General features: G+C 52.3%; 13 protein-coding genes across 13 annotated transcripts; 7 read left to right on the forward strand and 6 right to left on the reverse strand.

Annotated features, from left to right (window-relative positions):
• Nucleotides 1-1,468: 1,468 nt before the first annotated feature.
• Nucleotides 1,469-4,915, forward strand: DSM5745_02234 (protein kinase family protein; the record flags this gene model as incomplete). The annotated part of the gene is made up of 1 exon (XM_026744250.1): nt 1,469-4,915. One exon carries the CDS (start codon nt 1,469-1,471, stop codon nt 4,913-4,915), a length of 3,447 nt encoding a protein of 1,148 aa, XP_026607413.1.
• An 868-nt stretch (nt 4,916-5,783) lies between these two features.
• DSM5745_02235 (CobW family GTP-binding protein) lies at nt 5,784-7,277 on the reverse strand (the record flags this gene model as incomplete). The annotated part of the gene is made up of 6 exons (XM_026744251.1): nt 5,784-6,140; nt 6,192-6,714; nt 6,770-6,866; nt 6,929-6,940; nt 6,988-7,077; nt 7,157-7,277. The coding sequence occupies 6 exons, from the start codon at nt 7,275-7,277 to the stop codon at nt 5,784-5,786; spliced, it is 1,200 nt and encodes a 399-aa protein (XP_026607414.1).
• A 337-nt stretch (nt 7,278-7,614) lies between these two features.
• Nucleotides 7,615-9,148, forward strand: DSM5745_02236 (Mob1 family protein; the record flags this gene model as incomplete). Its single annotated transcript, XM_026744252.1, has 2 exons — nt 7,615-7,851; nt 7,928-9,148. 2 exons carry the CDS (start codon nt 7,615-7,617, stop codon nt 9,146-9,148), a joined length of 1,458 nt encoding a protein of 485 aa, XP_026607415.1.
• A 383-nt stretch (nt 9,149-9,531) lies between these two features.
• Nucleotides 9,532-10,166, forward strand: DSM5745_02237 (HIT family protein; the record flags this gene model as incomplete). Its single annotated transcript, XM_026744253.1, has 2 exons — nt 9,532-9,588; nt 9,696-10,166. 2 exons carry the CDS (start codon nt 9,532-9,534, stop codon nt 10,164-10,166), a joined length of 528 nt encoding a protein of 175 aa, XP_026607416.1.
• A 294-nt stretch (nt 10,167-10,460) lies between these two features.
• DSM5745_02238 (HD domain-containing protein) lies at nt 10,461-11,203 on the reverse strand (the record flags this gene model as incomplete). Its single annotated transcript, XM_026744254.1, has 2 exons — nt 10,461-11,101; nt 11,155-11,203. 2 exons carry the CDS (start codon nt 11,201-11,203, stop codon nt 10,461-10,463), a joined length of 690 nt encoding a protein of 229 aa, XP_026607417.1.
• A 309-nt stretch (nt 11,204-11,512) lies between these two features.
• DSM5745_02239 (uncharacterized protein) lies at nt 11,513-13,466 on the forward strand (the record flags this gene model as incomplete). Its single annotated transcript, XM_026744255.1, has 2 exons — nt 11,513-11,746; nt 11,823-13,466. The coding sequence occupies 2 exons, from the start codon at nt 11,513-11,515 to the stop codon at nt 13,464-13,466; spliced, it is 1,878 nt and encodes a 625-aa protein (XP_026607418.1).
• Nucleotides 13,467-13,699: 233 nt separating this feature from the next.
• Nucleotides 13,700-16,561, reverse strand: DSM5745_02240 (Rad4 family protein; the record flags this gene model as incomplete). Its single annotated transcript, XM_026744256.1, has 1 exon — nt 13,700-16,561. One exon carries the CDS (start codon nt 16,559-16,561, stop codon nt 13,700-13,702), a length of 2,862 nt encoding a protein of 953 aa, XP_026607419.1.
• A 217-nt stretch (nt 16,562-16,778) lies between these two features.
• On the forward strand, nt 16,779-17,299 carry DSM5745_02241 (CoA-binding protein; the record flags this gene model as incomplete). Its single annotated transcript, XM_026744257.1, has 2 exons — nt 16,779-16,863; nt 16,917-17,299. The coding sequence occupies 2 exons, from the start codon at nt 16,779-16,781 to the stop codon at nt 17,297-17,299; spliced, it is 468 nt and encodes a 155-aa protein (XP_026607420.1).
• A 224-nt stretch (nt 17,300-17,523) lies between these two features.
• On the forward strand, nt 17,524-18,609 carry DSM5745_02242 (uncharacterized protein; the record flags this gene model as incomplete). Its single annotated transcript, XM_026744258.1, has 1 exon — nt 17,524-18,609. The coding sequence occupies one exon, from the start codon at nt 17,524-17,526 to the stop codon at nt 18,607-18,609; it is 1,086 nt and encodes a 361-aa protein (XP_026607421.1).
• A 1,036-nt stretch (nt 18,610-19,645) lies between these two features.
• Nucleotides 19,646-20,642, reverse strand: DSM5745_02243 (NAD(P)-dependent oxidoreductase; the record flags this gene model as incomplete). The annotated part of the gene is made up of 2 exons (XM_026744259.1): nt 19,646-20,548; nt 20,595-20,642. 2 exons carry the CDS (start codon nt 20,640-20,642, stop codon nt 19,646-19,648), a joined length of 951 nt encoding a protein of 316 aa, XP_026607422.1.
• A 472-nt stretch (nt 20,643-21,114) lies between these two features.
• DSM5745_02244 (glycosyltransferase family 1 protein) lies at nt 21,115-22,723 on the reverse strand (the record flags this gene model as incomplete). Its single annotated transcript, XM_026744260.1, has 3 exons — nt 21,115-21,385; nt 21,443-22,081; nt 22,140-22,723. 3 exons carry the CDS (start codon nt 22,721-22,723, stop codon nt 21,115-21,117), a joined length of 1,494 nt encoding a protein of 497 aa, XP_026607423.1.
• Nucleotides 22,724-23,192: 469 nt separating this feature from the next.
• Nucleotides 23,193-24,232, reverse strand: DSM5745_02245 (F-box protein; the record flags this gene model as incomplete). Its single annotated transcript, XM_026744261.1, has 4 exons — nt 23,193-23,293; nt 23,344-23,730; nt 23,797-24,133; nt 24,182-24,232. 4 exons carry the CDS (start codon nt 24,230-24,232, stop codon nt 23,193-23,195), a joined length of 876 nt encoding a protein of 291 aa, XP_026607424.1.
• Nucleotides 24,233-24,962: 730 nt separating this feature from the next.
• DSM5745_02246 (UDP-glucose:hexose-1-phosphate uridylyltransferase) lies at nt 24,963-26,307 on the forward strand (the record flags this gene model as incomplete). Its single annotated transcript, XM_026744262.1, has 4 exons — nt 24,963-25,063; nt 25,148-25,332; nt 25,383-26,148; nt 26,202-26,307. The coding sequence occupies 4 exons, from the start codon at nt 24,963-24,965 to the stop codon at nt 26,305-26,307; spliced, it is 1,158 nt and encodes a 385-aa protein (XP_026607425.1).
• Nucleotides 26,308-26,376: the final 69 nt, after the last annotated feature.

Genomic DNA, 26,376 nt, shown 5'->3' on the forward strand with positions numbered 1-26,376 from the left:
GCAGCGTGGCCAGTGCAGCATCACAGCGGCCAGTAAGTTAAGCCGAAGTAAAGCATTCGCTGCAAGGATCCCAACGAAGCAAGATCGGGTTCTGTGGGTGCATATGATTAGCATGGCAGCGTGGTCAATGGCGTATAGTTGTGCCGGAGATTTGCCGATGATTGGACGCTTTGTTTCATGGTGAGCTTCACTTTGAACAGGGGATGAACTGTGGTCGACTGGAGAATACTAGAGCAGGCTTCGAGAAGGATTTGGTCTGGGCTGTGCATTGCAGGTGTGGGGTCGTTGCGATGCCTATGCCCTGTGGGATGGAATGGATCTATGACCGAGTGAGGATGGGTTGGGGATATACCTAGGGTATACCGTATAGGTACGATGGGGTGTGGAGTACTTGGGTACATACATACCTTATACTGCCTGCTCGCTAAGAGGTAGTAACTTTGTAGACGAACCATGCCTAATGATGAATAGAGCATTTGGGCGAATTGTTATTTAGAAAAGGTTTATCACTTTACAGAGCATGAGATTGGCTTTATATCAACACTCTATATCGACGACGACGTAGGCGAAGAAGATCTATGAGTCTGTTCAGTATAAAACGGTATAATCTGGTTGGACATCAGGCACTGTCAGGCCGCAGTGCGTTTTTTTTTGGAGGAATAGTATCAGCTTAATCATAAGGCAAATCAGGGATTGTTCGTTTGAACTAAACTGCGAGAGTTTCTTGGTTTTGAATTTCGAATATCAGAAATCCCAGGTTCATTGTGCGTCCGCTTGACTTGCTTGTATACTGCATTATCGTCACCCATATATCGTCCTCCACCACTCCAACTGGCTCGGGCTCTGCGGTTCAACTCTTTGTTGATATCTGATAGTCTGCCAGTAGCTATAGGAACCATTTTTTCCTTTCCTCCAGTGAGTCATAGAGATAATAATAAATAACCGCGTGGCTATTCCAGGCGCGATCCTGGCTAATGCAGCGACAGCTTCATCCCATCTCATCGTGTTTTCCCTTGCCCTTCGATTTCTTTTCTTCATCTCCCAAATATCTTTTGATACTCGGGCTTGCTGCTTGCATTCCCCTTTAATATCATTTAATTGACGAGCATCGATTCCTAGACTCATCCCCTACTATTCCTCTGCTGTTGTGCGACCTGCTACGACGCTGAACCCTCACCGACTCGTCGAGGACCATTCGATGCTCTCTGCCTGGATCTGTCTGATTTGTCTGACTCCAGTTCGGGCTGTTTAAATTTTCCTCTGATCTTTCTCAAGCGCTGTCAGGTTATAATTGCTTTTCTTTTTCTTTTTTTGTTACTACCTAATCTGCTCCGAGTTTTCCCTCTGAAACCCTTGTCCACGGGAATTCCGCCGCAATAATTTCTTATGGCCGTCGCCTTCCCAGCCCCCTCGAGTCTTCAAGTCGTCCTCCTCCTCCCGACCGTCTTGAACTCTTGGGTTGTGCTGAATGGCCATCTCCATTGCCGATAGCTCCAGTAGCTCGCCCAGGTCGTCTCTGGCCTTTTTGCTGGACCCGGAAAAGGTCGAGCTGCCGCGTCCCAAGCAGAGCATGTGGCATCGCCTGGGTCTCCGGCGATGGCTTGGCCGCGATGACCGAGATTTTCCCTCTCGCTCCCCTGCGAGTGCGAGCAGTGATTCTTCCTCCCCCGCGTCCAACGATCGTTCCAAGAGCACCAATTCTCCACCACCCAAATCCCACGATAACCTCACGCGCCGTCTGTCGAGAAGGGTCGGCGTTGGCCTCCCCCGATCCACGACCTTCAGGAGACAACACTCCGAGCATCGGGATCGACTTTCCCCCGTCGACTCAGAGCCCCGGCCTCGCGCTGTTTCAGCCGACCGTCGTACATTGAGCCTGCAGCGGACAAAGTCCCCACAGTCTGTCGTGGATCCCAGATTATCCGCTCCCGAGATCAACTGGCCGCGCGACGACCCGGACCCAGACCCGAACCCCTCAACCAGAGTCGACAAACCTCCGGAAGCGAATGAGGAGACCCCCCAGAACAACGACGTCAGGTCGGAATGGGACCACTTCCCCCAGGTGACGGATACTCCCGAGGGGTATCCTGTTGATATTTTCGACATGGAGCTGGAGCGCCGGTGGATTCTGAACCTGAGCATGCACTTTCGGGATCGCTCAGAGAGGGAAAAATTTTTCGTCACCTACGCCGAAGCCGCCAACAGATGGCGTCGCGTTACAATTTCGTGCGACTATCGCGATGCCGAACCTGAGTCTCTAGAACAAGATTTGAAGGAACTACGGTACCAGAGAGACAAGTGTGCCCGCATCTACGAGTCAATTCGCGAATCACTCCCCGAAATTCAATTCTACGACACCGTCACGAACCTGAAACTAGAGACGCGCGACGGTCGTCTGCATGTCCATGTAACCGAGGACGTGAACGAAATCATCCCTTATCCGCCTATATCCAGTATCGGCCATTTACCCGAAGCGCGACTCGTCCCTGAGCACCGGCTACACTTCGAGGCACACTTGTCAGGATTTGTATATAATGTACGACTGGGCGATAGGTCGTTTATAAAGAAGGAGATCCCAGGACCGGATACCGTCGACGAATTCTTATACGAGATCAACGCCCTACATGCGCTTCAAGGAACGCCAAATGTGATTCAGGTGGAAGGAGTTGTGGTGGATGACCGAGAAGAGGTAGTCAAGGGACTTCTCATTAGTTTTGCTGAAAAGGGAGCCTTGGTGGATATCTTATATGAATACCGCGGGACGATTTCTTGGGAGCGCCGCGAGCGTTGGGCCAGACAGATTGTGCACGGCCTAAGCGAGATCCACGAGACTGGCTATGTCCAGGGAGATTTCACGTTGTCGAATATTGTGGTCGACGCTAACGATGACGCGAAGATTATCGACATCAACAGACGAGGTTGTCCGGTTGGATGGGAACCCCCGGAGATTGCGGCGAAGATCGAGAGCAACCAACGTATATCGATGTACATTGGGGTCAAAACGGACCTCTTTCAATTGGGCATGACACTCTGGGCTTTGGCTATGGAGGAAGACGAACCCGAGCGGCAGCGCCGACCATTCGTGCTGGACGATGACGTTCCCCTACCGGACTATTATCGGAGGCTGGTGTCTATTTGCCTGAGCCCTGTTCCTCGACAACGACTATCTGCCAAGGAACTGCTTAATTTCTTCCCTCCTGAAACAGGGACCTTCGACCAGCTGCCTAGAATACAACCCCAGACAAGCATTGGAGTGGGTCTACACAATGGCGCCCTGCCTTTGTACGACTCGCGCGCTGCGTTCTTGTACCCACGCGGCAGGCAGATAGGGAGCTTTGGCCACAGCAATACACAGATCCCATACCAGCCGCATAGTGACAGCTTCGAGAGCTTTTCTGCACCTGAAACGGACGGGGCGTTTGCCAACAAGGGGGAGGAAGAACGGCGACCCGAGCTGTATGACGTGGCGACGCAGCCGAACGGAGTAAGGAAAAGCGAATCCATAATCTTCGATGAGCGGAGTGCTGTGAATGACATTGTACCAACGAGGCTCCCAACACACCCGGATGCCGCACACCAATTTCGGAGAAGCTCATCACTTGACTATGAAGAGGACGAGTTTGGCGTTGATCCTCGTTACCGAAGCTCCTCAACAGATATGACAATGGTCGACCCTTTTTTCAATGCCGAACCGTTGTCAGGTGAACTGGTTGGTGTTGGCTCATGGAAAACCCCGTCTCGCAACAGTTCTGTCCATTACAACCCCCCTGAGCAGTTAGCCACCATACAGGCCTCTGCCGATATATACCCGTTGGATTCGGCGACCGAAGCCCAGTCTAGTCAGGAGCCGCTGCAGGATGTGTCAACACTTCTGCAGTCTGCACTACCAATCAATCCGGCGGCCGACATACAGGAGAAGTTGATCCCCACGACAACAGGCCACATTGAGCAGCCTCCGATTGTAGCGTCCTCAAGGTTGGCATTGGAAAATAGCCCACAAATTATCGCCCAGCAGAGCACTCTTTTGAGCGAGTCAAGTTTACGCTTTAACCCGGCCGTTCTAGGATTGGAAGAAACGACGCAAAAAAGCGTCGATTCCCAGGCGCAATCTTATATTCAGTCGACTTTTGAATATTCTGCAGACGATCACCACGATTCTCCTTTAAGCGACTCTCTTTTACCCATAAATCCAGCGGCCAAGTTACCGGAGACAGAGATCCCCGAGCCGGAAAGAGCATCTAATCTGCAGACTGAAGCTTCTGGACGTCACGAAAAAGCCATACAAGACCGGGTTCCGAATTTGAGCGAATCGCGCCTGCCCATTAATCCAGCAGCAACTGAATCGCCGAGCAGTTTTAAACCTCCAACGACTGCTCTGTCAGCCTCTCAGAACGTGCCAAATCAGGATTCCTTGCAGGACATACAATTCCAAAACATCATCAACTCCTGTTTGCCCATCAGCCCAGCCGCCGTATCCTCAGGGGAAACGCTCGACTACAGCATAGCTATCAAAGCGGCTCCTGACCTGTCGTTTCGATGTACTCAACAGATCGCCCAGGACCAGAACCAGAATGCTTTCCTCAGCAATTTCAGCTTGTCCGCCAATGCAGCCACAACGTCAGGGGAGGCACTCGACCACGGGATAGATACGAAGCACGCTCTCAACGCTCAACCGATCGTCCAGGACGAAAACCAAAATTCCTTCCTCAGCAATTCTCACCTACCCATTAACCCGGCCGCAAAATGCTCGACTGAAGCAACAGTCAGCAAACATCCAACTACTATACCGTCGTCTCCTGAGGCTCAGCCCGTTTCTTACCCGCAGCATAGCACCCACGACCGAAACCCCCACCTAAACGACTCCCATCTACCCATCAACCCAGCATTCACCGACAAGGTCTTACAGTTTGTATGACTTATCCATCACGACCTCGATAAAAATGTTTGATTAAATTCGCTACATATGCTCAACATTTCCGCGCAGTATTCCTGCGTTGTATACTTATTGCTTACCTCCTTGCGTTTCAGCACAATGCAGCGAGCGGGTTATGACGGCGAAACTTGGAGTTTCATTCCTTGTTCTTTTCCTTTCTTTTCTGACTTCATGGTTTCTTTTAATCTTGCTCAATTGGATATCGCTGCCGTCTTCCGTCACATAAAATTCTATTTGATAAGTTATCCCGTTTTTACCAGCTGCATATCTACCTAGCATGTTTCAGTTCAGTTCACTCAGCATCACTGGACAGACTCGATCAACTCAGAGCCTCGTCCTAAGGCCCTACTGACTGCATTTCCCTGCGTTTCCTGCTTATTTCACTGGCCTGTTTCCCTTTTCTTTTTGCCTCCTTTATGATGATACACGAATGGATGGATGGTCTTTTTTTGCTTTTGCTTTGATTACCGTCTGTTACCCTAGTCATTTCCCAGAGTTGGTTTTCTCTCATCTTCTTTTCTTTTCTGTTGCTTTTCTTCCAAGTCCTGTTCAGCTTCCCGGTCTCTGTCAGTGCCCTCGAGCCTTTGCATGCACGCCTCACATATTTGTACATTGATTGATGCATTTATTTGTTGATTTGGACGCGGCATCTATCTACCTACTTAGTACCTACAAGCCCACCCATCTACCATTCTTGAGGGTGACTGTATTAATCCAAAAGAATTCTTTCCTTCGGTCACGGGTATCTTTATTCTGACATAACTAGGCTTTCATGAGTCGCCATTATATGCAATCCTTTATGCATTGTATACTAACCCTAGCTATATACAACCTCATGGCTTTATACGTTTCATTCACCCTTCGCCAAAAACTCCTCGAAACTCCTCTGCCAGGGCCCAACGTCGCCTAAGCCCCGTCCAATCAAAACAATCTTACATTGTGATTTCGACTGGTTTTCATCCGAGCTGGAGGCGACCTCGTCGCGGATCTCAAAGACCTCGCGCACAGCCTGAATGATTTTACTTGACCCGTCCGAGAAAGCGAGGATACCTTTCAGCCGGTGGATGTCGAAGCTGAGTTTGTGAGATTCCGGTTCAGAACTGGACGGACGTGTGAAATCCCAGAGGACGGAGCGCAGCCAGGCGTCTACGAGGGAGACCTTGGAGGGCTGTAGGGGTGGGTGCGTTAGGGCTATTGTTGAGATGGACTAAGTACATGTATTAGTTGGCTGTTAATGCTTATTTGAGGTTGGACTTACCGGATCGATATGGCTATGCCCCTTCTGGCTGAAATCAAGACTATCGAGATGGTCGTACGCATGAAGATCTAACACAACCCCCTCAATCTGAGGCGTGCGGCTGTGATCCGTAACATGGATCTTCGCGGCACTGTTGATGGCTGTCACGCGATCCCGGACGCGCTCGAGTTCTTCCGGCATAACAAGATCCGTCTTGTTAAGAATGATCACATCCGCGTGGGAGATCTGCATATGTGCCATAGACAGGACCGGTCCAGAATGCTCGTGATCATGGTGATCATCTTTGTGGTCATCCACGGGAACGGTTTCCTCTGGCGTAGGCTCGTCAAGCAGGTGGAGGATGTTTTTGGCGTCGACGAGCGTGACGATCCCGTCAAGATAGATCGAGCTGCCGAGGTTGTCGTCTACCCAGAAGATCGGGGCGATGTTCCCTGGGTCTGCGAGGCCAGTTGTTTCGAGCAGGATGTAGTCGAATGTGCCGCGGCGTTCCATTAAGGATTCGATGGCCATGACGCCGGAGTCTCTGCGGTCTGGATTAGGTATTGCTGTGTAGATATGTTGGGATGACGAAGGCGTACTTGACTGAGCAGCAAATGCAGCCGTTGCCGACTTCCAGCCATTCGGTGACTTCCTGGCCGTCTTGGTTGACGGTCATAGGTTTCTCGATGTCCGTTGCTGGGGGACGTAAGCTTGAGCTTCCTTCAAGTTATGCTTGTGACAAGTGGTGGTAGACTTACAGTCCCCAAATTCTGAGCCATGTTAGCTGGGGTTTTGTATGTAGTGGCTTACGGATGACTTATACCGTTCATGATCACAGCGATTTTCTTGCCATGTTTCTCAGTGAGAATGTAGTTGAGCAGTGTGGTTTTACCGGCACCCAAGTAACCTTATAGAACGCAGTATCAGCCACCCTGTATTCCGCATTCATGTTTCTAATCAAAGAATCTACAGTATGTTCGTCGTACCCGTCACCAGCGTGATAGGCACGCGTTGCTGCGGAGGCTCTTCCAGAGACAAGGATTGAAGCTCAGACTCTGGGGGCTGGGAGACATCCACAAGCTCAGGGGGAGCGTCGTCATTATCCATATTGGGAGAATAAGCTAACCCACTTCGGAGTTGAGAAGCAGTACTGCGGCTCTGCAGCAGTAGACAGAATCCGGGGCAATTGGAAGATCAATGACGTTACCAAGAGGGGAAAGAGATAGGGCTTAGAAATAGGGCTACAGCGGTCATGGGCTAGTTGTCTCTCACCGCCCGGCAGATTCCTATCTTTAGCTCCGTTCTTCAGTTGGAGAAGGGCTAGGTCCCGTCGGCGGCTGTCTATCTGTCTACTCCGTACTGCTGAACTCCTCCGAACCCTCCCTCCTTTTGTTGCTTGCTTCCCGTCCGCTCTCTGATATACTCCTCCCACAGCTCCCTGACAATGGCTGCTGCGGGAGTCTCCCCGTCAAGCTCTCCGCGGCTTCCCAGTCCCCCTCCGTTCACAGAGGTGCAGATCGGACCCCAGTCGCCGTCGGTTGGCGAGTCGTTCGGCGGAGAGGCAGATCTACAACTTTTAGGTGTCTCACCCGGCGCAGATGATGGTCCAACAAGGAGGATTCGCCCAGGGTCGAAGAGCAGTGAGATGGCCGCTGGCCCTCCGTTAATTCCTCTTCCGCAGGTCAGCAAACAAATCGATGCCCAACCGAGGCATCTCACAACCCCCTGGCATGCTAACACGGCCTGTTTCTGTATAGCTTGACTCCCCATTCCAACTTCAAGAGCATTTAAAAGCGCTCTATAATCATTATACGCGGCCCGAGGACTCCGACACAGTGGTTCCGATCCAACGAGAGGTTGCCCGCCAGCTTGCGGAGCCGCCGGAGGGTGTTGAGCGGTCGTTATGGCTGTACGAACTCTGTCGTTTCTTGACCATGAAAGTGAACAATCTCATCATCGCCTTCTTCGCTGAGAACCCACCTTGCTCCTCACAAACCTGCCCTGAGATGCGCGCGTCGGAGTGGCAGTATCTCTGCGCCGTTCATGATCCGCCCAAGGCTTGCTGTGCCATTGACTACTGCTGCCACACACTCGATTGGGCCACCAATATCCTCACGTCGCCGAAGCACTTTCCAAGCAGGCTCACCCTGGGATCGGAGTCTGGGGGCGGACCGCAGGCGGGCTTGAGGCATCTCACGAACATCTTTCGGAGGCTGTATCGCATCTTCGCGCATGCTTGGTTCCAGCACCGGGAAGTGTTTTGGCAAGTGGAGACCCATGATGGACTGTATATGTTCTTCAAAACCGTTTGCGATACGTACCGTCTTATCCCGGACGACAACTATACTGTACCCCCTGAAGCAGAAGGAGAAGAGGCGCATCAACCACAACATGTGCCGGAACAGAGCGACCCGCGTCGATTGACAATCTTGCGCAAGGACAATGAATCATTGCTACCTCCTCTGGATCAAGTAGAGCCCGCGTCAATTAGTACTGGTGCTACCACTCGACGACACAAGTCTAGCCCTTCGATGGGATCTCGCGTCACAACCATTAGCGAGAGCGCAGAGGACAATGAGGAGCCGCCACAGCTACCGCCGGCGGAAGTAGCAGTGCCTAAAACACAGTCGCCGCCAGAGCCTGTCAGTGAATTACCGAGTGAGCCGGTCCGGTCTCCCACTCAAAGCGACGATTCTCAGGTTACTATTGCTGAAGTTGAGCCGGACGACGAACCCACGGAGACTACCGAGGCGGCCCCAGCCACAGAAGAACATGGAGGCATCCAACAAACAGACAGTGATAACGAAGAATCTCCTTCTGCAGCCCCAGAGGAGGAGACACCGGAGTCCAACCCCGAATCCGAACCAGCAGCCGCAAGCCCGGAGCCAGAACCTGAAGCAGAGCCGGAGACGAAGCCCGAGCCGGAGACGAAGCTCGAGCTGAAGGAGAAGGCAGAGGAGCCTGCTAAAGAAGACTGATGGATGCCACGCGAAATCGGTGTTTTCCTTCATGTGACGAGACAGTGCTCATGCTACGATTGTAATACGCCTTTCTATGCGGTTTCGACGTATTGGGTTATTCCAAGATCTAAGATTCATGTACTATACTTACCTACAGAATTAATAATGATACCCATATCTGCTGTGTAATGATAATCTGTCCACGAAGTGAAGGCTGCTAGGGTACCTTGTAGGATATGGATACTTCCGCCTTCCTCCGTTCTCCGCATCACCTCCGAATTTCCTAACAACCTTGCGCTCCGCACCCAAACCAACACACCATACCATGCTTTAAACTCTCCCTAGTCTCGTTCACTCTACCAACTATATACATGTCCGATCCTTCTCCTGAAGACTCTACGATGCCCCTCCCAAAAAGCGGGCCAATCCATTTCGGCCACTTCCTTGTCACCCCGCAGGTCCGTCCTCTCCAACTCTCCTCCAACCCCAAACAAGACCCCTTACTTACCTCACCTCTCTCCACATTCCTATATCCAACTCCTAACTAACCATATCCCATTACTAGGTCTTCCACACAACCCCTCTCAGCATCGCCCTCGTAAACCTGAAACCTATCCTGCCAGGCCACGTCCTGGTCTCCCCGCGCCGCGTCGTCCCCCGCGTCTCCGATCTGACACCCCCCGAAACAGCAGATCTATTCCTCACAGTGCGGCGCGTCGGTCGGATGCTCGAGCGCGTTTACGGCGCCACAAGTCTCAACATCGCGATTCAGGACGGCGCTGAGGCGGGACAGAGCGTGCCGCATGTTCATGCGCATATCATTCCGCGGAAGAAGAGGGATATGAGTAGTACGGATGAGGTCTATGAGAAGTTGGATGGGGAGGAGGGGGATCTTACTAGGGGGTTGAAGGGGAGGAGAGATAACAGGGAGGGGTTGAAGGTTGATGACGAGGCGAGGGTTGCGAGGGGGAATGAGGAGATGGAGGCTGAGGCTGCTATGCTGGCGAGGGAGATGGAAAAGGAGCCTGTTGATTGAGCTAGTCACAATCAACGGGTACAAAGCCAATGGGATGACATGGGCACAGTTCGTGGACAATGCTAATAAGATAGAGCTTTGCTTCCATTGTTGTGATGCTATGTCTAATGATGCGGGTTGGTATCTATTCAGGATCGACCGTACAACGCCTCTAAGTCAGAGAATCAAGAGAACTAGATAAGAAAATAGAGATGCGGTATCGTCAGACATTTCACCATCAACGTATCACTCATGAATAAATGTATCGATTCATGGTTCGACCATGGCTCGTTTGGCAGATCCGCGAGTCGCTGTTTATGCCGCAGCTTCAGATTCTGACGTTTGTTGCCTTGACTTCCAGAGTGCCTTGCGCTCCTCCAGCACGGTTTCCGCCCATTCCTTGATTTCCGGAAGATGAATTCGCTTGGCAACGTTCAGGAACTCCTCAAGGTCGATTTCGTAACTCCGCTCATATTCCACCATCTGCAGCAGAAGCTCCATCTTATCAACATCATGGACAAACTGCGCTTCAAGCGTCTCGTTCGCTTCGTATTCATTAAAGACAGCCAGGATACCGTCGCCTGCGGAGGCTCCACTCGGCACACCGCGCAACAGCGTGTTCGAAATGTATTCCATTACAGCGGCTTCCCGACGGGCCTTTTCCTCTTTCTTGACAGGGTCAACGGGAGTGATGTCGCCGACGAGCGATTCGGCCATGTCGTGAACAAGGGCCATCTTCATGCAGCGGGGTAGATCCAGACGGGCAGCGAGAGAGGGAGGGGCGAGCATAGTCATCATCGACATGCGGTACATGTGGTCGGAGATGGACTCGCCGTGGTTGATGTCAAAGCGGCGCCATCCTTCGCGCTTTGTGGTCTTTAGCCGCTCGAGGAGGTGGAAGAACGGGACTGGAGAAGTCGAGTTCTCTTCGGGAGGGTAAGGGAGAGTAGATAGGACTGCTGCCGTTAGTGATGTTGAGAAAGCTCGGTGGGTTGGAGGGTGGACGGACCGGATTGAGGGGTCCAGAGGCCTTGTTCGGAGGGAGTTTGGGAACCCATTTTGGAGCGCGAAAAGAAAGAATGTCAGAGAGACGGAGAGGATAGTTTTAAGGAGCAGATGGAGATGCCCTGAAAAGACAGAAATTACAGGTAAAAGAGAGAATGGGAGGCAAGAAGTGAGGAAGATGAGGAGAAGAAAAGCAAAAACGAGTTGACCGCGGAACCAAACAATGAACCATGGCCGCCGTTCCTCTCCACTGTAAACAACTCTTTTGACAACCTCTCTCTAGTCCGGAGTCTTTCACGCCCCTGATCTGATAGGTAGGCAGTTATCTAATGCTCTGTGACATCACTGACAAACAAATAGAAATGCAATCGTCCAGAACCCCCCGACCAAAACCCTCCAATTGGCCTCCTCAATCCTCCCACACCGTCCTGATCCGCAATCTCCAATTATTGGAGCTCGACCAGCTCGAAGACTGGCCGGGCATCACACTACGCACTCTCTCACCCTCATCCCAGAACCAACGCCAGCGCATCAAGTCTGTTGAGTGGATTCTGTATCGTTTGGTCGCACTTTGGGATCCAGAGACTGCTCGCGATGTAGGTTCAGTCCCCCGCTCAGACCACTGCTCCTGAAGAACTCAAAGAGCTGATGGTAGGATGCCTGTCGCATTAGAAACTTCGCCCCTTTTTCCCACCACTAGAACCTCTTCAGTCCGTCAATCTACGAGCTGCCCTCTTCCGTGTATTGTCCGATCTGAAGAAGAATGGAGATCTGGGCCGCGAAAGCATCTTGCGCAAGTCCATGTTGGACGATTGCAAAGGCGAGAAATTCGACGAAATCCTAGCTGTCTTCTCTACCAATGTGCTACGGAGAAGAGCGCAGGACCGAAACCCTGCTATTGACCTCTCGCTCGCTTCCGGCCTAACTCAGCAGGAGTATCCCCTTCTGCTACCGTTGATCCTTGCTCATAGAGCTTCGCTGAGCACCCTCGGTGAGCGCCGTGGCCGTGTTCGCGACACCCATGAGAAGTTCTCGCAGCTTCTGGATAGGAAGAAGGATGAAATCCAGGCCCGGTCCACGTCTGACAACCATGCCATACAGATACAGGAGGGTGACCTGGAGGCTCTCGCCCGGGAGACGAAGGCGAATTGGCAAGGAAGTGTGGAGTGGGCCGATGCTTTACTTTACGGAGGCCTTAGCAGCAGTCGCGACGCCTTTTTAGAGCTGCCGTTTGATAATGCCTGGTCCCAGGCAAAGGCTTCCACAATTGATGACCTCCAAACTACCTCGACTCGCCCTGACTTGGTCCTGGACCTCGAGAACCGCATCTCACGACAGCGAGCACGTCTACAGAGATGGCATCAGTATTCTGCTTCGCTCAAGCATTCAGGAGTGGCATCTCCATCCAAGCCTGCGGACACGAAGAAGACCCCTCAATTGCTTTTCCGTGACCACCAGGCCCTCACTGTTGCCAGTATATCAAAAGCGGTGCGACAACCTGTAAATCGAGGACCTCCAACAGCCGGCGACCAGCACATCCTGCACTCCATCTCTGAAGCAATGGAGCGCATCAATGGCCCTTCAACACAGCAACAGGCCTTGCCAATGACTGTCCGTAAGTCCGAGCCCGAGATAGAAGCCGAAGCCGAACCCAATCCGAAGGTATCAAGGCCGATTCTATCCATCACAAGACCGGAGTTATTCGAACCACCTGCCGAACCCACCACATATGAGTACACCGAGGAAGAATTGTCCAAGCGTCAACCTAGAGAAACATTCACCCTCACCGAACGCACCCGCAAGTCTATGTCCTTTTTCGAGGGAATACCCGAAAGTCCACCCCAGGCCGAACCCGAATCTCCTCCCACCGAACAGCGTTCAGAAACAACCCCCGAGGAGGAAGAACAGCCTAGAGAAACCTACACCCTCGCCGAACGCACTCGCAAATCCATGTCCCTACTTCCTCCACCTCGCGACCCCCCGCGTCCTCGGCGATCTCGCAAATCCCGCGTCTCTTTTCCGGTGAACCAATTCGAAACACCTCCCAAGACATCTTCTACTGCCAATGATTTCCCCAGCCGCGCATCAACGCCGCGGGACGAGTTATTTGAGGAGCAGGCTGACTACGCAAGTGTATTCAAGTCCAGACCGCGAATTGCATTGAGTCCTGTTGCGTCGCCCGCCGTGCATGTCAGTCCAATTGGGAACTTTGAACTCAGCGCGGACGCGTATGAGGACTCGGGGGATGATCGTGCCGAGGGGGATTTGGAGTATGTTACCACGGAGTCACCTTCGCGGTCTAGGGGAAGATGGTGATACCTAGTGTCTCCTTGGACATGATGATCTAACGATCATCGTGTCTTTTTACATTAATAATGTCTAGATTCAGCGCAGGATAGAAACATATAATACACGAGTCATGACCCTTTTGACTAGTATACAGCATTATTCATGAGCCTTCCTATTGTGACCAAACACCGTTCCATCCATCCACCTATTCCTAGAGAAATTTGAACTCCGAATGAACCGAGAGAAACAGACGTCCCATTTCATGTCTTCCTAGAATTGCGAGTACGTCTGCGCTTTGGAGGTGGAGAAGCCACATCCTCCGTATACTCCTCCGGCGACGATTCCTCATCGAAGTCTGGGGACTCATCTTTGTAAGAAACGTTTCGGGTTCGCCGCACAGGCGGCTTCCTCTCTTCCACAACTAGATCCTTGTCATCGATATCGTCGTCTCCATCGAGTAGAAATCCGCCGCCAAGGTGAGCTTCATCATTAAGAGTGGGAGAATCTTCTTTGTGCGAGATTCGCGGCACTCTTCGCACAGGAGGCTTTCTCTCTTCCACGATCAGGCTGTCATCGACATCGTCGTGCCCACCCAGAAGGAAGCCGCCGCCCCGATCCGCAGCTTCCTCCTCGTCTTCGTCTACAAGGCCTGCCGGGTGTTCTTCTCCTATTGGCGTACTGGTTTGCGTTCGTGCTTGTGCAGATGCTGCCTTCCGGCTTGCAAAGGGATTATGCGCATCAGGTAAATGCCCCTCCTCATCCTCAGCATACTCTTCCTGTACGCGCTGTGCAATGCGCAACCCGAACAGAAACTTTCGCCAGGTCGCCAAGATCTTCGCTTCAGCCTTTCGAGCTTCCTTACGTTGCTTTTCCTCGTAATCTGCGCGCCATGCGTCCTTCACAAGATCTTTATTCTCGGCCGCTACGACAACGCCCTCGATAACAGGCACGGCCATCTGGCTGCCGAACTCGAATCCTGTAACAGCTTCGGCATAGTCAATGCCTAGTTTCTTGCAGATGCGCGCGGTGCCGGAGAAGGGGATGTGTACTGCGCCTTCTGGAACCATGCGAGGGACGAAGCAGTCGATATTGCCGTAATCGTTTTTCGGTATGACGCCGTCTACAATTGGTGGAGGGATAATCTCTTGCGTTTGCTCAAGGGAGTAAAGGCCCTGAAGCGGCTTTTGGCCTGTTCGCCGAAGTTCTTCGTCCACTTCGCGTTTGCGAAGGAGAGTGACGGCGCGGATGGGGACGCGTTTGAGAGGCATCGCGGAGGGTCGGGGCTCGCGGCCTTCTTTGTGCCAGCTTTCAGCAGATTGACATTTGACAACATCAGAGCGGCGATAGACGTTTTCGGTTTTGGGGCTTTCTGCTGGCGGCGTTGCTGTGCCCTTGCCCTTGGCATTGGTCTTCTTCTTTCCGCCCGGGGTAAAGGTGCGAACGGGCTGAGCGCCTGGTCGGAGGGCTTCTTCCCGGCGGAGGAAGCGCTCTAGAACAAACTCAGTGGATGTGCGTAGGCTCTGCAGAGTGTCGACTGTTTCATCTGTTGGCTTGCTCTTTGTCGGCCGATTAGGGACCAAGTCTTGAGCATCCTCGATGTCGTCGACGGCGCTGCGATCCTTATGCGGGCGTTTATAGTTGAGCAGAAGAACACGAAACCAGTCCAGCGGATCATCATCAGGCCCCTTCTTCCCCAGCCGGAAGCCCTTGGTCTTCCCAGGCCAGGTCCGCCTGCGTAAATACCGAGTGGTTACGTCTTTCGCAGTCTTATCGGCTGAGAAAGCAATTACGTAGCATATTACCTGTTTAGCCTTTTCCGCTTTGGCACCGCGCGGCTCCCATGCTGCTTGGAGCTCTTGGGTAGCCGCCACCGCGTTGGGGAGCACAAGAGGGTCGACAGAGACCACTTGATGTGTAATCGGAGATACTACCTCGGTCCAGTAGATCGGGAAAGGGAGGTCCTGGTCGTACCGCCGCGTAGACTTCCGGCCACGGGAGGAGGGCTGAGCTTCCTCGTCCTCGTCATCACTATTAGAATGATCATTTCCATTCGTTGCTCCCTTGGTAGGCGTCTGCTTCTCCTTCGACTTTGGCAAAGTGTACGACTCTGCCTTTGTCCAACCAAAGCCGAGCGGTTGTAGACTAGCAACAAGGCGAGATTCGATTGAGAGCGCGCGAAGTAGCGCGGTGAAAAGCTGCGCGCCGATATCGCGAGAGCCTTCCATGCGCTCGGCAGCTTGACGAAACTCTTCGACGCTGGGAACGAGCTCCCCGTAGAGCTCGTGGTCGTTTTTGTCTTTATGGAAGGAGGCAATTTGGGCCTGTAGTTGGGCCAAGGGCCGGTAGCCACGTTTTCGGAGACCTGGCGCTGTAACCTTGAATTTGCTCTTCCAGTATGCAGCAAGGATACGCATCAGGTGGATTATGGGATCGCCATTGCTCAGATCAGGTTGTCCGGGTTCTTGCCGGGACGAATTCTCACCCCAATCGCGTTGTTGCGACTGGGCCTGGCGTTTGGTTTGCCTGTCTTTCTTCTTCTTCTGCGATGGCGGCTCTTTAGGTGGCTCTGGCGGCTCGAGACCAGATGCCCGGCGCCATTTCTGTATTTCGCTTTGAATCGCAGGTGGCAGCTTCCCTCGTAGAATATCGTGGCATTTTGTGTCATTGATCCAGTCGTTGCGCACGGCATTATGGGCGAGTAGACACCGCACATGCAGACGATGGATTAGAATACGGATCTGGCGCTCGATCTTTGACGGCGCTTTCTGACCTTGAAGGATATCTTCCAGGTGCACCTCATTCCGATCTAAAGTCAGCTCTAGGTTCTCGTGCGGGGATACGAAGGTGGTGGTGGGAGCCGCGGACTGGACGGCGTCTTCCTGAATGGCATCTTCCCAATCGACCTCGTCGGAGTCGCCGTCATCAGATTCAGAGATAACCTTCGTATCTTCATCATCACTAAGATTATTGTCGAAGTCGGTCGGAACGGGAGTCAAGGAAGAGTCGGAGACTGGTGTTAGAGGAGAGCTACCGGAGGGCGAAGTCGCCGCAGCGATGGCATGGCGTTTAGAAGGGGGTGGCTCCTCAGAGGACTGACGTTTGGAAGGAATGAAAGGGGGCATCCAGTAGATAGCGAAACTAAATGCAATAGAGCAAGACAAAATCGGGCGATCGCATCTGACGGTGTTGAGCTGATGAGGAACCGAGGTTTGGAAATGATGAAATCGAGGGATGATCGGAGATATTTAATGATGACAGTTGCCCCTCATCCTGCCTTTCTACAAATCTTCATTCACGAAACCGTCCTCTATCTACCCTTTATAAGATCAAGCTTTGCAAATGGAGGCAGTCAAACGATTCTTCTCGTCTCCCCGCTTTGCCGTCGCTGGAGCAAGCAACGACTCCCACAAGTTTGGCTACAAGCGTACGAACCCTAAGAGATAAAGAGGAGATCATGTGTACTGACCTTGGTGCTAGTTCTGGCCTGGTATCATCAGCATTCTTTGCCGGTGACCCCTCTGAATCCTCGCGCTCCCAGTATTCAACTGTCGCCTTCCCATTCCTACGACACTGTCGCATCGCCCCGCCTGCTGTCCTCCCCGTCGCAGACTTCACTGTCGGTGGTGACTCCTCCAGCGGTCACTCTTCCTCTGCTCCAGGAGGCCCACTCGGTTGGTATTCCCGCAGTCTGGCTACAACCAGGGACCTTTGACAATGCAGTGCTGGACTTTGCGCGGTCGCACTTTGAAGCGGTGATAGCGGGCGATGGAGGTCGCGGATCGGAGGGATGGTGTGTGTTGGTGGATGGTGAAGAGGGATTAGAGGCTGCTGGTGTAAACTGGGCAAGTCAGAGACTGTAAAGCCCTAAATTTAAGGAGTTAGACCCTAAATGTTGAGGGTTGTTGAAAAACCGGTGAATGTGGTGGCTGGGATTTAGCTCGACTCCTCACGATATGATTTGGGGAAACTCCGCCTTTCCATTTCTCTTCCTGCAACTCTCCATCTCCATCTTTTCGCTCTTTTAACCACTCAATCTACATCTCATGCATTGATGAATCATTGAATAATCTAAGGGTCTATGATAATGCAAGCCTCTTCCTTCCTCTTCGACTCGCCCGTTCCCCCGCATCTCGATCTTGTGGGAGCTCCATCTCCACTCTTCCAGGTCCCCCCAACAGCCTCAGCGTCATCTGCTCTATACCGCTCCATCTCCGTACCTCAGCGCAAACGGTGCCGTCAGGGCCAGAGCCAGGATTACAGTCGTGTGAATGTACTCCAGACACCTCATCGACCCCCACCGCTAGCGAATGATTACTTCGGGGACCTCGATGAGACTTATGATCACGAGGACCATGATATTCACCGTCCCAGTCGCTATCACGATTATCCTCGAACTCCTCTTGACGCAAGTCTAACAGAATCTGTTGATGACTTCCGTCGCAAACGATGCCGCCTTGATGACCCCTCCATGGTCATCGCTGCCTCGCCTTCCGGTATAGACGAAAAAGCTTCGGTGCCCGAGCAGATGGCGACCGAAGCTAGGCCTTTCCGGTGGAGTCAGGCGGTCCTCAGTGTGGTGGAAAAGGTCTGGGACTTTTGTTGGTCTGGTCCGTTTCGCGGATTCTATGCTGGTGGTGGTCGAGGCTATCCACTCGACCTTCCACAGCCTTCACTTGACGATGACCGTGAAAACCGTCCTTCATCCACACCCTACCCTATTTCTATTCCCCCTCGATCTTCGTCATTGTCTCCGACACCGGCCGAAAAACCGACTGTCTCCGTGCCCGGCGAATATCCACTGGAAGCTGGAGAGGAAGCCCTCCGCGGAAGTTGGGTCATAGTCCAAAGCGAAGGCGCGGCCAGCCATAGCATGCCTTCTAATCGTCCCCGTTCACGCAAAAGCCATGCTCCTCGCCGTGTGGTTCACCGCCGCAGTCCTTCTAGACGAACGCTCATTCCACATTCTCCTTTCTCCGCACCTGCAAAGCCACATGAAAGTCCGGTCTCGGTCGAAACCCAGCGCTACCTTGCCAAACAAAGACGATTAGAACGCGAAGAGGATGCGAGCTTACAGCGCTTGAATCGACAATTACAGGCCATGATCAAAGAAGGCAGGCAAGCCCTAGGAACGCGTGTGGAAGTCGAAGATGATATGGACATGGCCAATTAAAACTGTTCTTACACTCACTTTTGACACTGGTCGCCCTTTCAACACTGATCGCACTCACCCTTATACCCGACTCTGGTCACACTCACTTTGCACTCTTTTTTTCACCTTCTTGCCTATTACCAGCCCTTGACGACTGATGACGAGACATGACGATGGCCATGACAACAACGCTTTGTCTTTATTATCCTTATTTTGCATGATAACCAAACTAGCGATTACTAGCGATAGCAATGACCCCCAAAAGATCAAGAATGAATGAGACATCAATACCACACATGATCAAGAAGTTCTATCTCGCGCATTCTATCTGATATTGTCTCACAGAAAGCCCACCTATCCTGATTCTCAATCACTGCCCCAAATTCCACAGCAACGGTATCTTCGCCTGCGAAAGAGCGCCCGATACTCCGCCGACATTCCCCAGTGCTTCCGGTAAACTCCCGCCGGAGATATGACGTGGGCTACTGACTTGTTCTGTTGTATTCCGTGGAGTTAGCCCCGTCCTTGAGAGAAAGACAATAGATAAGCGCTTAGGAAAACATACTCATTGCACCGGTGCGGCCATTTCCGCGGCCATTTCAGCAGCAATGACGAGCGGGAGGACGAGTGTAGAAAGGGAGAGCTTCTTTTTGGGTATGTTTTAGAATGGTAGGTTGAGCAGTGGACTAGAGAAGAGGTTGGCGGTGATGTTTCATGTTCAGCAGAAAGCTTTCAAGGTGACTTCGGACTATAATAGGCACTGGTTTAAGGTACAAGACAGCCCTAGGTAGGTACCCTAGGCTTGTAGTTGTTGCAGGCTGCTCTCCACCACGCATGCCCTTCATTGTCCCAATGGATACTTGCACACTCATGCTCAGCCTGCTGGATAAATTGACCGCGATGCGTGGGTTGTTTCTCGTCCAGTTCCGCGTGCTTGGTGTTGTCTCAAGTATGGGCAGGTGGTACCTAAGACATGGTAGGACTACGAGTACAGCATAACGAAAGGTAGATGGCTTGTCAGTTAAATAAGAGCACATGTCTATTCACATGAATCAAGTCACTGATTCTCATAAGGCAAGCCAGATGCCTTCCTAATAGCACCATAAACACCAGCAATGTCCCCCTTCTCTCCCTTCTCCTCCTTGACAACCTTCAAGAAGTCATCGGTCACCTTCACGCTAGGCAGACTCATGCCAGCCCCCTCGGCAAGGCTAGCAGCATGCCTCAAATCCTTCCTCGCCAAATCAACAGCAAACAGCGGCTCCTCACGCTTAAAGTACTCCCCCGTCGCCATGCGCTCAGCATACTTCGCAAACGGGCCGGGGAACATAGTCGACACCCACTGCTGGTACACGTCCGTGCCCAGACCCGACTTCTCAGCGGCGACTAGACCCTCAGCTAGCGTCTCCACGGTGTTCAGGATGAACGTGTTGCCGAGGACCTTGAGCAGCGAGGCGCGGCCGACGTCCTTCTCGGCTTCGGGGCCGACGTCCAGAACAGCCTTGGAGGTTACGCCTTCGAGGAAGGGCTGGATGCGCTTGATTGCCTCCTGGGAGCCGGCGGGGACGACGACCATCTGGCCTGCGTCGGCGGCGTTGGGGGCGCCGAAGACGGGGCACGCGATGAATGATGCGCCCTTGGAGGCGAGGGTGGAATGGATGCGGCGGGATGTGTCTGGGTGGACGGTGGAGCAGTCGACGATGATCTTGCCCTTGAGGGTCAGGGAGTCGTCTGAGGTGATGGTGTTGATGATCTGGTCGAGGGCTGGGTCATCGCCGACGCAGATGAAGGTGATGGAGGCATCCTCGACGGCTGTGGAGAGAGATGAGACCGCAACAGCCGCTTGGGACTTCTCGGCGTTGATGGACTCTGCAAACGCGCTTGCTTTGGATGCGGTCCTGTTGTAGAGGGCCAACGGGGTCTTTTGGGGACCTTTGAGCGCAATGTTGCGGCTCATTCCCTGGGATTGTTAGCCGTTGTTCTTCGATGAGGGGCAGGTGGTGTACCCGGCCGATGTTCCCCAGGCCAATCCAGGCTACAGTCTCAGATGCCATTGTGTCGGGGTGAGTGTTGAAGGGTTGTTCAGCTGGAACTGTGATGGATGAGACTTTAGGCAATTGATGAGGAGCGATGCGAGAGGTTACGTAGCTGTTTAAGTATGCCGCGGTTTAGGGATTAACCGGCTGCTTACCAACAAGAGGTCCTTTCAAGTTGAGTCACAAGTGATCGTCTCCCCACTCTGCCCCAGCTCGGAAGCTTGTTTCAATTGATTAGTCTACTTTTACATCTATACGAGGCTACGTACCATGGCCCAGCCTGGGCTCATGGCGGAGACTAGACCATGGCAGGCTTGGTGCGGCCCCAACTGCTGCCGAAATCGTCCGAAGTTCTACACCGAGCGAACTATACAGCTGAAACTTCTTAATTTGCTGAATAAACATGACAGTCAACGTTGTACAGAATGAAGATTCTTCCAGAACTTGCCAATACCCCCAAGATGTGGCTCTAATCTCTAGGCTCTAGGCTCTAGTCTTCGAGCATCTCTATGATCTTTTCACAGGCCACGACTCGTCCTTCCGAAGAGCCGAGCTTTGATGCAATTGCCTTGGCGTTGTCACGAATCGTGGTGCAATCCTCGCTATGCAAAACAGTGAGAAACGCCTTGCCTAGCTCGGGGACATTGACTGCAGGCGCACTCGTCTTGCTTCCCCAAACTCCTATTCCGAGGTACTCCACACGCGCGGCGAAGTCGTACGTGTCGAACCAGACGGGGAGGACGATCTGCGGTACACCAGCCCTAAGAAGATGTTTGTCAGCCAGCACTCTTATACGAGAAGTTTTTAGAGATACTCACCGTGCAGCCTCGTTATACGAGTTCGCGCCTCCATGGTGAACCATACAACAGACACGTCCGCTCTGGAGAATGCAAATTGGTTCGACGGGAAGCCACTCTTCAATACGTACACGGCCGACTGACACCTCGTCGAAGATATCCATCAGAGCTTCAGGGATCCAATCCGCAGGTTCTACCTTGCGGTCAGGCTTCAGCTTCCAGAGGACCTGTACATCGGGTCTAGCATCCAAGATCATGCGCAGACCATCGGCGAACTTTCTAGCCTGGATACGGTCATAGCACACAAGCGATCCAAGATTGATCAAAATAGTAGGACCATATTTCAGCCATTTGGCCAGGTCCGGGCACGCCTCGCTGATCGGAGCACAAGGACGCAGGATCGGACCGCAGCTCGTTATGCCGTCTGGGATGAAGCAAGGGAAGTCGATAGCAGGATGTGAAGCCATGAGTATAGGCGTGGGGCTCTTCTCGGAGGACATCATAACCGGGTATGGGCCAGTGATACCTTCGGCGTGACGGCGTTCATCGATGGCCTTGAAGACGGGCGAGTTGAAAAATGTGAGTCCGCCACTGATGGCAAGATATGCGTTGGGTAGGACGTATTTCCAGGGTACGGGGAATGAGTATCCAGAGCAGAGGCTACATCAACGTCAGTCAATATATAATTAAGTCAGGGTCAGATACATGCAAGACTTACCTCGGAAACTTCCAAAGATTTGCTAGATATGGCTGCACCACATGATCCTTCGCGGTGTTCGGACTCAAGATCACATACTTACACTGAAGCATTCGGCAAGCATCGATAGCCTGAGCAAGAAGAGGCTCAATGACGACGATTGAGGGCTGAACTTCCTTGATGATTTCAATGCACCTATTGTAGGCCGCAATATACTCATCTCCAGTCCAAGGTACCATGAGACCACACAGCATGGGATAAGCCTTACGAGCGCCGAAGAGGCCAATGTCATGGGAATTGAACCAGCTGCTGGATGGGCTGCCGGATGAGCTGCGGCTGGATGGATTGCTGCCAGTGCCGAACATCACAGCCTCTGCCATGGACCGACCAGGTAGAGCATGGAAGGTTGCGCTTGTGGACGAGGACTGCAATAGGGTAGCCTGGACTTGGACGTTGAGATGGGACACGGTTGGTTCAAGCCCTGGAAACGAGGCGATGTGGACGTCGTGGGACTGACGGATGAGGAACTCATGGGCAACTGCCAGGGCGACAGTAGCTTGTCCTAGCTCTTGGTTGGTCACGAAGAGAATGCTTGGTTTTGCCATTTTTTGGTGTTGATGGGTTTGACGAGGGAGATGGTGTTGGGAAGAAAGAGGAAATTGGAGAAAAAGAAGCTAAAACAGAATATTGGAAGGGCATTATATAGACAAGATAGATGAGGCAAATACAGGATGTGTTACTGGTTCTGGGTGGGGTGAATAAGATAGTGAATTCTCAATTAACACAGCCCTATGTACAGTGAGCAAGTATTCACTAAACAAGCTTCTTGACTCTAACCTATTTACACAGTTGTGAAGTAAAGAGTGTTCAGTGAATAGATATCGGACTTGTGTACCATAACATGCCACAATCAACTATCATCTTGAGCCATGCTTGAATAACAGGGCCACTGAGTAGAGCGGTACATTTCTCCAACAGATGAAATATAATCTATCTAGCACATCACACGGAGTCTCTTACCTCTAACAAACAATGATCAGGATATTAGACTGTCATACAAGCTGGAATAAATATCTAACCCATGCTCGTGAAGATAACAGCTTTGGGATGACTGTGTTGCTCCCGAAGCGACTGCTCTACAGTCAAGAGCAGACGCGTGGTACGGATATGAAGCTCTGCCGCCCATGTCAGCCTTGACCCAGAATTAAAAGCAATGAAAAAATACCATCAATCACAATCTCATAGCTGGAAAACGTTTCTTCGTCTCGATGGATTAGCACAGGGAAGTTGGAATCTGGCTTGGTGATCTCGCGGACTCGAAATTTCAGGCCGACATTTTTGCTTTGGTCAACCCACAAGACTCCATCATCTTGATTTACAGGGGTGTGTTCTTGTTCTCGCGAGTCCTGTGGGCGACCAACCTGGCTTTTGAGCCAGGCTCTGAACAGCCTCATCACACCGTCCTCGACACCTACGGCGCTCAGAAAGACATCAGTCCCTGGGAGAACCTTCACCACGTTCACGACCACGCATAGCTGGTAGAAATCTTCGAAGCTTTCGATACTGACGGGTCGTCGTACTGCGAGTGAATCTTCCTTCGGAACCGTGGTATCTTAGTCCGGTCAGCCTATCGATCAGTCTAGCATTGACTTTACACCATAATCAAGCCCACACTCACCCAGCGTCTCCTCGGTCTCTTCTGGCTTGAACACAGAGTATAATGTTCCAAGTCTCTCAAGTTTGTGTGCAGTGTCTATGTTCTCGTAGAGTGAACCTTCTCCCTCGTACTTGTCACTTAGGCCAGGTGTGCCGAGGTATTTACAGAAGGCGTACGGCTCGGTCAGCTTGGATGTTGGGTGATAGCATTCTAGGATCAGTTTGTAATCTGTCAATTGCGCTGAAAGAAGGAGTCGGTAATGCAAGAGACGCAGGACTAGGGCATGGAAGCGTTGGGAGACTGCGGCCAGATCGAGGAGTTCGCGAGTAGTAAACGGCGTTAGAATTTGGACGAACACCTGGCATATATTTAGAGCATATTTCAGTAGCATGCCAGTAGATAATACCTCATTAGGCAACGAGTATAGATGGAGTTCTGATGCAGAGTCGACGGCCATCTTGATAGATGTTTTGTTCACTTCCAGGAGTGCGGGGTAGCTGGGGTATGGATGAATCGCCTAGCTAGAAGGAAGAGCTGACCATGTCCTTGCCAGGTATAACATCACAAGAAGCAAACGGTCTTACATTGCTCCAGGGTATCTGAGGCTTATCTGGCTGGCGATAAGCATTCACTACTAGCATAGAGCAGTTGTACTCCGTATCTCCTACCCCAGCATAGAACTCCTCATGACGTCACTTACTGCCTTAAATACTAGGCATGTATCGGCCCGAGTCGGCCAAAATGTTTCGGCTCTCTCCGCGTTCCTGACTCCATACAAACGAGAGGGCCAAGGTGGCCGTGATACTGCTTCGTACTCAGGAGCTTCCCTGGATATCCTCGCCAATGTATCGTGTTGATATACCTCTTGTTGGGATACCTACCACATGCGCGATTTCTGGCTGGACAATACCTAGAACAAACTCAGAGCCTGAGAATATGAAAGCCCTCGCGGTCAAATGCCCCGAGGAAATTAGCCGTCCCAGCAAATGGCGAGTGATGTAGCGTCGCATTCTGACAGGAAATGCCCCTCCGCGCCCGGAAGAATTCATGCTTCGGTTCCCCGCGGTCTTCCCCTCCACATGTCCTAAAGCCTAGCTCATAATAAATTCTTTCCCTCTTGTTTAATTCCATCTTCTTCTTCCCCCCTGTTTTGCCCTCTCCCTTGACCCCTAACATATCCATTGAAAATGGTCGAAAGCGTCCTCAACGACATCTCCCATCGGAGATATAACCCTCTCCGCGGTGCCTACGTGCTGGTCTCCCCCCACCGTACCAAGCGCCCCTGGCAGTAAGCTATATCCAATTTCTAGTGGCCTTCAAGCGCATGATGGCGCGGGGAATGCAGAACAAGGTGTTTTCTAATATGCAACAGAGGCGCCCAAGAAACACCCTCCAAGACAACCCTACCTGACTACGACGCTACCTGCTACCTTTGCCCTGGTAACAAGCGTGCGCAGGGAGACCACAACCCCAAGTACGAAAAGACTTTCATTTTCGTAAACGACTACAGCGCAGTCAAGGAGGAACAGGCGCCCTACTACCCAGAGTCCGGAGACGGTACGTCAGTGGAAGACCGTCCATTACAATCTTCCTAACAGACCCTCCAGATGCCGAATCGTTCTTTCTCCGCGCGGACCCGGTCACCGGCAAATGCTACGTGCTCACCTTCTCTGCTGCCCACAACCTAACCCTAGCGGACCTCTCCCCGGCCGAGATCGTCCCTGTCATCACCGCCTGGACAGACGTCTACATCGCGCACCTGTCACCCAACAGCGCTCTCGCGGCCGACGCATCCAAAATCACCATCTCTCCCGACTCTCCTGCAGCAAGCCTCTCCAAGCCCAAAGAACAATACCGCTACATGCAAATCTTCGAGAACAAGGGCGCGGCAATGGGCTGCTCGAACCCACACCCGCACGGCCAGATCTGGACAACCAGTTCTCTCCCTGAAGAACTCGCCGCTGAACTGGAGCAGATGAAGAAGTACCGCCGCGAGCACGACGGAAGACACATGCTGGCCGACTACGCCGCACTCGAGAGCAAGAAGCAGGAGCGCGTGGTCTTTGAGAACGATGCGTTCCTTGTCGTTTGCCCCTGGTGGGCGATCTGGCCGTTTGAGACTATGATCGTTAGCAAGACGCACAAGCGTGCTCTTGTTGATCTTGATGACGGCGAAAAGACACAGCTTGCTGAGGCGATTGCTGAAGTTACCAGGCGGTACGATAACCTCTTTGAGACGCACTTCCCCTACAGCATGGGAATTCACCAGGCGCCGTTGGAGGGGTCAGAGGAGGAGATTGAGGCGTCGTACCTGCATCTGCATTTCTATCCGCCTTTGTTGAGGAGTGCGACGGTGAGGAAGTTTTTGGTTGGGTAAGTCCTCCCTAACATCTGAGTGTCAGTGGGTCGTTGCTGACCATAAACAGATATGAGTTGATGGCTGAGCCTCAGCGTGATATCACCCCCGAGCAGGCGGCCGCCCGGTTACGGGGTTGTGGTGGCGAGTTGTACCGGAAGAAGTTGGATTCCTAGGGATGAAGCCGACGAGTTGGTTGGATCTTGGCACCTAATGTAGATATGTAGCAGTAGTACGTGATAACG

This window comes from Aspergillus mulundensis, assembly GCF_003369625.1.
Source record: "Aspergillus mulundensis strain DSM 5745 chromosome Unknown scaffold_1, whole genome shotgun sequence".
Lineage (NCBI taxonomy): Eukaryota > Fungi > Ascomycota > Eurotiomycetes > Eurotiales > Aspergillaceae > Aspergillus > Aspergillus mulundensis.